The following is a 9607-nucleotide window of genomic DNA, read 5'->3' as shown; positions in this document are numbered from 1 at the left end:
TCAAGAATTAACTTTTCATTTTCATTTTTAACCTTTTCATGATCAATTTTATCTTTTTCAATTTGAGTAGTTAATTCTTTAATCCGTTCAGTTGAAGCTCTCACTGTTTTGTCACGACCAAGTATTTGATCCTCAACACTTCTGACCTTAGCTGTCAGATTTTTAATTTTTTCACCGTTGAGGTACGTGACAGTGCTACAAAAATTGCATTCTTTGTTGCAATTTTTGCAGTCAGCATTTCCATCGATCTTCTTACCTGACACATTTGTTGACGAATTCGGACTGACCTGGTCTTTTGACTCAGACACAGAGTTAGAGTCTACCTCAAGTGCTTTCGCAGCTAGCACTTTGTCAGCCATTTTTCCCAGATTCTCTGCCGTCAACTCCTGCGTAGTATCGATAATGCCCGTATCAACCTTCTTTAATTTCTCCATTTCTTCTTTTTCTATCTTCTCTTTCTCCTCTTTCTCCTTTCTCTCTTTCTCTTTCTCTTCTTCAATCATCTTCTTGGTTGGACCATTTGTGTTGCCAATACTCATCCTCTTCTTCATACTCCTTGATGATGGCTTCTATATCAAGTGTCTTGTAATCAATTGCAATGTTGCCATACGGATCAAGGTAGCATTCTCTGTCCGGATCCCATCTTTTTGCTCTTCTAGCTTCCAGAAAGATACCAGAAATTCTGATAATCTTGTTTTCAGCAATCAACTTTCTATATCTATACTTCTGCTCTTCTGTTCGATTATCTTTCCACGGAATGGGTTCATTCTTTGCCATGAAAGCGTAACCAACTGCGTCTTCCTCCGGTAAAACCTCTTTGCTCCAATCATACCCCTCATCATCGTAAATCACAGCCAGAGTCCTTGATTTGTCTCTGTTATCTTCAGTCTGCTTCAATCTAGGTGGCTCGGATTTATTCTGGTGATAAATCGCCTTCTTGTAGTAATCATCTCTGAAAGGATTTTCTAACTCATCCGCATAAGCATTTCGGCATTCACGTTTGAAGTGACCCTTCTGCTTACACTTGAAACACGTCACTTTGGATTTGTCAAATCCCAACTTTGTAGACGGACCACCGATCGTCTTTCTCCCGGTAATTTCCATGAAACGCTGTGCACGTCGAACAGCACTCGCCATCGCCCAACGAATGTCGATCAGCTCCATTTCTTCGGGATCTATCTGATCGTAATCTTCTTTCGTCAGATTTGTATTCCCGATCTTTCCAGCCACCAACCCTTCATAGGATTCTAACACAGATGCCAAGAAAACCATCTGTTGCTTAGCAGACTCCTCATCAAAATTCTGTGCGTTCTTCAAATCTATAGCAATATTGCACGAAAACTTTGCATCAAAACGATTTGCAGAAGACGAAGATCCACTGTGATAACCACTGTGACTTCCGCTGCTTGGACTGCTTTGACTTTCTTTGCTTGCTGATGATACATTCTCAGCTGAAAATGGAGTCTTTGGAGAAGTTGCTTTTGGCATCATGCTTTTTGGATAATAGAGATCCAAATTCTACTGATAAGAAGAGTGATTGACTTTGTATGTTTTCTTCAGTTCCAGCTCGTGACTTTCAAGTCTCTCAATCACCAAATCTGGAGTCAAATCTTTAGGAGCAATAGTGTTCTTCAACATAAGCGCATAATATCTCCAATCCATTTCATCTGGTAATGAATCGAATAGTTTGTCAACTAGTTCTTCATCAGAAAACTTGATTTCATGTCTTGCTAATTCCAGCTTCAGATGACCGAACCTTTCTATCATTTTACAAACCGATTCATTCTTTAGACATCCAAAAAGATCAAATTCTTTTCTAAGAAGTTTTCGTTTGTTTTTCACAATTTCCGAACTTCCTAGACATTTCTTTTCAAGCTTTTTCCACAAATCTTTCGCATTTGAATAGTCTATCAAAGAAATAATATCCTCCCGAACTGATTGGAACAACAAGGCTACACACTTTTGTTCGGCTACAAAAGATTCAATTTCTTCAGCTGATGATAAAGTTTCTCCACTTTTGTCTCCATGTATGTACCCATTTTTCAGACTTTTCCAACTTGCAAAAGCAAACGCCATCAACCAATCTTCAAATTTTCTTGACCAACGGCAGTACTCCTCGATTGCCATAAGCTTCGGAGGTTTGTTGAATGTTCCGAATGCACTCCCGGACTCCCAAGCTTCCTTCTTCTTCTCCTTTGGTTGATTCTCGTTCGTATTGCTCGAAGACGTATCATTGTTTCCTGAACTTCCCGTGAATGCATACATGTCGCTGAAAGGATTTAAGAAAATATCATCCATTTTGATCGTACCTGCAAAATCAACCAACACTTAGAAAAATTTTTAAAATTTTGGAAAACAGGACCACAAAAGCGAATCTATCTGTATAGGTGACAGATAAGCGAATCTATATGGTTCAAATAAGCGAACCAGATAAGCAAATCACTGTTCGAGCGAACCAAGTAGTGTATGAAAAAGCGAACTCAAGTTTGTTCGTTCGAGCGGACCACAAACTGTCCAAATAAGCGGACCGTAAAGGCGAATCTGTACTTGAACTAATGAGCGGACCAGAAATGTACGTTCGACTGGACCTGAATATGTCCGTTCGAGCGAATCTATCAGTAAAACTGTCTGAATGAGCGAACCAAACAGATTATTTTAGGGCGAATCTCTTGTGAATTTCAAGCGGATCTAATCAATAAGTGTCCGAAAAAGCGAATCTCCTTTGTTCGAAAAAGCGGATCATAGTTTTTACCCTGTTTTAACCATTTTTAGTCCGAATTTTAACCTGAAACTTTCTAGGGTTTGTTATTTGTATGTTTTACACGTTATACTCAAAATTCAGACAATTTCAACCATAGGAACCACTGAAAATCGAAAAAGTATGAGAGAAAGTGAGTAGAAAAGAGAGATTTCTTCAGATTCAAGCTGTAGTAGTATGAACTCCTCGTCCTGGGCTCTGATACCACTTGTTGGACCGTTGTTTTGACCCGGAAAGTCAGTCAAGGTAGTTCATCTTCGTATATAAAGGCGGAATCAGTATATATTAAGTTACACAGCTTGTCATTTCAATTCCTATGCTTTTTATTGCTTTCTGAATAGATTTTGACAGAGTTTCGTTCCACAAGCACACACACGACTACTGAGATCCGCTCAAATGAACACGCTATATATAGGCTTGACTGGTTCGCTCCAAATGACCTGACACATAAGCGAACCACTCACTTGACTCATGAGCGGACCTACCTTAACACTCTATAAGCGAACCTATATGACTCTATGAGCGGACCTTATATCTAATGTACATAAAAGCGAACCTAACTCATAAAATACATATTTTGACATTTAGACTCACTGTTGACCTATTTTGACCTAAGACTTCATGTAGACGTAGTCAACAGACATCCCATGCATCAACATGGGTCCCATATAGACATGTACAATACGATACCATACATACATGCCTATACGAGACTTATACTACACTACACTATACGATACTACACCTACATGCAAATACAGAACCTTTACAACACCTATAGGCCTATACAAGACCTATACTACATCTATAGGCCTATAGGGACCTAAACTATACCTATAGGCCTATATGATACCTATACCACACCTATAGGCGTATACAGGAGCTATACTACACCTATAGGCCTATGTGGGACCAATACTACAACTATAAGATATGATAGTATAATGTAGTATACTATAATACACTTATAGGCATATACGGGATCTATACTATTCCTATACAATACTACACTATATGATATGATAAGATATGATACTATACTACACCTATAAACCTATACGAGACTTTTACTACACTATATGATAATACATCCATAGGCCCATACGAGGCTTGTACGGGACCTGTACGAGACTTATATTATACTATACAATACGATACTTAACACTGTTTTTTATTTATTTATTTTTTAAAATACTTATTATAGAACTTTGCTAAAACGGTAAATATTATATAGAAATGTTAAAAAAAAACTTTATATACGCCCCATGTAGGCCTTTACGAAGTGTAAAATGACAATTTTTACCCCTGTTTTGTGTTGCGTATAGTCTGAAAACCAGGGGTAAAATGGTCATTTTTCCTATACGCCCTATATAGGCTTGTACGAGGCGCATACAGGGGGCAATTTTGGTTAAAAGACCATTTTACCCCTGGAATGGGGGGCTATATGTGGCCTAAACCAGGGGTAAAATGGTCATTTTTGCCTTTCGTATACGTTTCGTATAGGTCTATATGTGGCATATAAAATGGTTTTTTATAAACATTTTTATACAATATTAATCGTTTTAGCAAAGTTTTATAATAAGTACTTTTTTAACTAAATAAAAGAAAAAACCATTGTTAAATATCATATTGTATAGTATAATTAGTTCTCGTATAGGCCTATGGATGTAGTTTTGTATCGTATAGTGTAGTATAATATACTATACAACACCTATAGGCCTATACGGGACCTATACTACACTTATAGGCCTATACGGGGATTGTATCGCATTGTGTAGTATCGTATAGTTTGGTATCATATCATATAGTGTAGTATAAGTCTTGTATAGGTACCCTATAGGTCTTGCATAGGCCTATAGGCCTATACAAGACCTAAACTACATCTATAGTCCTATATGGGACCTATACTACACCTATAGGCGTATACGGGTGTTGTATCATATCCTACAATATCGTATCGTATCATATCGTATATTATCATATGATATATTGTAGTATAAGTCTCGTATAGGTTCCCTATAGGTCTTGTTATGGCCTATAGGTCTATGCAAGACCTAAACTACACCTATAGTGCTATAGAAGACCTATACTACACCTATAGGGCTGTACGGGTGTTGTATCGTAGCCTATATTATCGTATTGTATCGTATCATACAGTACAATACAGTACGGTACGGTGTATTGTACAGTACAATACAGTACAGTACAATATAGTACAATATAGTAGAGTATAGTACAATATAGTACAGTATAGTATAGTATAGTACAGTATAGTACAATATAATATAGTAAAGTACAGTACAGTACAATACAGTACAGTACAATACAGTACAGTATAGTATAGTATAGTATAGTATAGTATAATATAGTATAGTGTAGTATAAGTCTCGTATAGGTCCCTTATAGGTCTTGTATAGTCCTATAAGCCTATACGGGACCTAAACTACACCTATTGTCCTATTTGTGACTATGCTACACATATAGGGCTTTACGGGTGTTGTATCATATTGTATCGTATAGTTTAGTATAATTCTCGGTAGGTCCCCTATAGTCCTATAGGCCTATACGGGAACTAAACTACACCTATAGTCCTATTCGGGACCTATACTACACTTATAAGCATATACGGGACCTATACTACACCTATAGGCTTATACGGAACCTATACTACACCTATACGATATTATACGATACTACACTATACGATACGATAAGATATGATACTATACTACACTTAATGGCCTATATGAGACTTATACTATATGATACGATACTACTTCCATAGGCCCAAACGAGGCCTATACAGGACTTATATGAGGCTCATATTATACTGTACGATACGATACTTAACAATGATTTTTTCTAAAGGTACTTATTATAGAACTTTGCTAAAACGACAAACATTGTATAGAAATATTAAAAAACCCTTTATATACGTCTCATATAGCCCTATACGAGTCATATATGAGGGGTTGAAAAGACTATTTTACCCCTGGTTCGGGCTGCGTATAAGCCCCAAACCAAGGGTAAAATGGTTATCTTCCTATACACAGGACATGATATGACAAAATTAGAGATACTCTTGAAAATTGAAAAAAGGTGTTTATACGCCCGTACAAGACGTATATATGGGTCCTAATAGGTGTGCAAATATATAGACCGTTTATAATATAAACTTCATGACACCTATTATATATCCACCGAAAACAAAACTTTACAATCGAAGATTGTGTAAATACAGCAAGCGATTAGTAGTGATCATAACTAATAGGTTCCAAAAATGCAAGACAAAGTACAAGGTCATAAATAGGTTATCCTACACTAAACCACTTAGAAAACAGGTACAACGTATGCCCACCAAAGACCAAATTCATATAAAAACCGACTACACCATACTAACGTACACCACTCATAATATAACGTCCTACCACACTTAATTCACACATTCAATACCCTAAAACCCCGATGAAAAACACCACAAATTGATCGATCAACAACACATTTAAAGCCCCCGCCGCCTTTGTTCAGAAGCTCCATATGCAGTCCAACTCCGTGGGCCCCGGTTTCTGCTTGCAGTGTTCGCCGTAGTTGCTTGTTTCTTCTCCGTCGTGCATGGGTGGTGCCACTGAAGAGTATGACGTCAGAGGCTCCGGTGGTGGGAAGTCGAAGAGAGTTTGAGTGGTTGAGGCTGTGGAGAAACAGGGTACATGCGGTTTTGAAACGGTTGTGTCGAGGAGCGGTGGGAGTGACGCGGTAACCGTGGATGAACAGCTTGGCTCGACTGGCAACCATTTGTTCTCAACACTGTTGCCGGTGGCAGGTTTGAGGCCAGTTTTGCTGAAAACTCGAGAGATCACCCATTCGTCCTGATATTATAACAAACAATATTGTAAGCAAAGTTACATATCGATATCCAAAAAGTTTATTGACCACTAAATTACAACAGTTACACATCGATCCAAAAAGTTTAATTACACTTAGCTGCCTGTTTTCGCACTTTATTAATGGATTAATGTATTATAAAAAAATTCCATATAATTTTTCTTATTTTATCACGATACCCGTTAGTCAAAACAAGATTGTACAATTATTTTTTCGAAAAAAAAAGTTGTCATCTAATCAAATATTAAAAAATTTAAAAGATAACGAGTTAAAATTTTAATATACTTTTTTAGTATTACAAGCAGGATGATTCAAATGAAAACCATTTTTATTGCAAAAACTCGAAAACTAACTAAAAAAGTCTAAAAAAAGACACAAATTTTTTTTTTCAATTTTTTTATAAAAATCGCTAGTTTTTTATATAATTTTTTTTTCAAAAAAAAATTATAGCGCACATGTGTAATAATTCACATGTGTACTACAAAAAATATATTTAAAAAAAAGTTTTTTTATATAATATAAATAGCGAAAATTGGTATGCAAAAAAATAATTGGTATGTTTTTTTAGGCTTTTTTTAGTTAGTTTTCGAGTTTTCGCGATAACTAGTGGTTTTCATTTGAATCTTCCTCTGTAATCATATTAAACAAGTTAAATGTTTTTAAACAATAAGAAATATAACCCTAAAATAAAACATGACTTTTAATCTTTAAAGGCTTTCGTTGGTGTGTACGGACTACCAAGTAAAACTTACAATGATTAGAAGCAAATAGTTGTTTTGTGTTTAATTAAATCCCAGCTTTAACCAAAAGACACCATGCAATAAGCAAAATCCACATGGTAGAAATTAACCCTAGACGTTTATTGTACCTTGGAGTTGTTTGAGAGCAAATGATATGCAAATTTTCCTTCAAGACGGTATTCATGCATCACCCAGTTGCTTTTTACCCCTTTTGGAGCCCTACCACGGTAGAACACTAGGGTTTTCTTCATCCCCACCAGTGCCGATGTCTTTGAGCTGTAGATCTCCCGGTCTTTTCCGGTCGCCTTCCAGTATCCGGCCTCTGTTGCTCGATTTGTCCTCAGCCCCGTTGGGTACTTCCGGTCCCGGAGACTGAAAAAATACCATTCTTTTCCTCCCATCTTTGCCTTTCCTGTCCACAAAAAAAAAAAAAGAAAAAAAAAAAAAAAGAAACTTATCTCAGTCAAGGAAATTATTAATTATGTTGAGAACCATGTAATATATATATAATACATGCGTATATAGTAGCACATTTAAAGCTAAAAGGGAAAATTCATTATATGGTTTATTATGTAGTTTTCAACATAATAATAACAATAATATTGGTTCTGAAATTATGAACGAAACACTTATGGGTTCATCTAGAACAACAACATACGTGGAAGATCCCAGGGTTCACATTTGTTGAGATCAACGTCGGCGAATGCCAGGCCGGTGAAGCTCCCGTCAAGCACTTTCTTTAAGAGGTAACATGTGATGAGCTCTTCATCAGTAGGATGGAATCTGAATCCCGGTGGTAAACAAGATTCAGTGGTACGATCAAAAAACGGGCTGAAAGCTTCCATAGAACCACCACACACTGCTGTTGTAAAAACTCCAAATGACAATCTGCTTTTAGTGTAACAACGAATTAAGTGAAATTTGTGATGTATATATAGGGGTGGGGGTGGCGTTTATGGAGATTCATCGAATCAAGAATTACACGAGCGTATTTGAAGGTGTGTAGGATGGGCGACTGTACATGGTCCTATAACGTTATAGAGGGGACCAAAAATTTGTTTTTTTGTTTAGGTAGCATAAGCCAATTAACATATAAATTTAATTTGATAAACCTGTATGAATTTCATGTTCCAGAGGAGGGCAATATCACAATAATTATCTATCGTTAAACCTGTATGCTTTTCGTTCGGTATTATTTTTTCTTTTTTGTTTATTTTGTTTTTATGAGTATTTCCGGTTTTATTGGTCACTGGTAGTTGTGTAGCATTAGTGCTACTTGACAAGATTTATGCCCCCGCCGTAATGCGAGAGGACTTAATACTAGTTATACATTATTATAATACATATTATTATTATACATATTAATTAAAAGTCTTGATGAACAGTGTTTTGGTTTCTTAAGTGTTTATATATTTATTTTTATTCAAATTTTAAGCAATTATTTATATTTTAATAATACATTACTCATTTATGTGACGATAAATTAATTTGGTGCCAGTATCTTCACGATCTAAACTGACCGATATCATTCGAATAACATCGATGGTGGTACCGGTGTTTGTTTTTTATTGTTTTATGTCGATGTAAAATACGTGTTGATTTCTCTATCGAACTCGGTGTTGGTACTGATGTTCATTTTTATTGTTTTATGTAAATGTAAAACAAGTGTTGATTTCTATATTGAGTATGAGTGCTCGTGCTGATGTTCGCTTTAATCATTTTTTATCGATATAAAAGGTGTGTTGATTTCTATGCCGAGTGCATGTATCGTTCAGGTACTGTAACGACCTGGACCGATACCGATCCAATGCTCACGGTAACGTACCGCCGCAACACACGTACTATTACCCTAGTAAAAAAGAAATGTATACGTTAGCATAACCATTGATAACACGTGCAACTATTAATGAAAGTTGAATACTTTTATAAATGGAAATTGGGTTTTTTTTAAGCGTCTGCAACTTTGCATGAGTTTAGACTAGAAGAAAGAGTGTAAGTGTTTAAAGAGTATGCGTGCGTGTGAGAAACAAGCTAGTGTGCAGGGTATTCCTCTTGTCAGTCAAGAAAAGAGAGGGTATGTATTTTTAATTTTTATATTCTTGGTATTTATTTTGTCTTTTAATAATATTAAATTAAATATATAAGTTTGAATGGATATTGAATTAGTTAGAACATTATTGAATAATACATTAAATGGCTTGCAACAAATAATCAGAAGACGAAGAAA

At 36.0% G+C, this 9607-nt stretch overlaps 1 protein-coding gene across 1 annotated transcript; it reads right to left on the bottom strand.

The window, feature by feature from the left end:
- Window positions 1-5920: 5920 nt before the first annotated feature.
- Window positions 5921-8352, bottom strand: LOC110912927 (protein CUP-SHAPED COTYLEDON 2). Its single transcript, XM_022157765.2, has 3 exons — window positions 8039-8352; window positions 7509-7792; window positions 5921-6624 (listed from the first exon to the last, which is right to left on the bottom strand). The coding sequence occupies exons 1-3, from the start codon at window positions 8223-8225 to the stop codon at window positions 6283-6285; spliced, it is 813 nt and encodes a 270-aa protein (XP_022013457.1). The 5' UTR covers window positions 8226-8352; the 3' UTR covers window positions 5921-6282.
- Between the last annotated feature and the right edge of the window lie 1255 nt (window positions 8353-9607).

The sequence above is a fragment of the Helianthus annuus genome, chromosome 15, assembly GCF_002127325.2.
Source record: "Helianthus annuus cultivar XRQ/B chromosome 15, HanXRQr2.0-SUNRISE, whole genome shotgun sequence".
In the NCBI taxonomy this organism is placed as follows: domain Eukaryota; kingdom Viridiplantae; phylum Streptophyta; class Magnoliopsida; order Asterales; family Asteraceae; genus Helianthus; species Helianthus annuus.
This window is presented reverse-complemented; position numbering and strand designations above follow the sequence as displayed.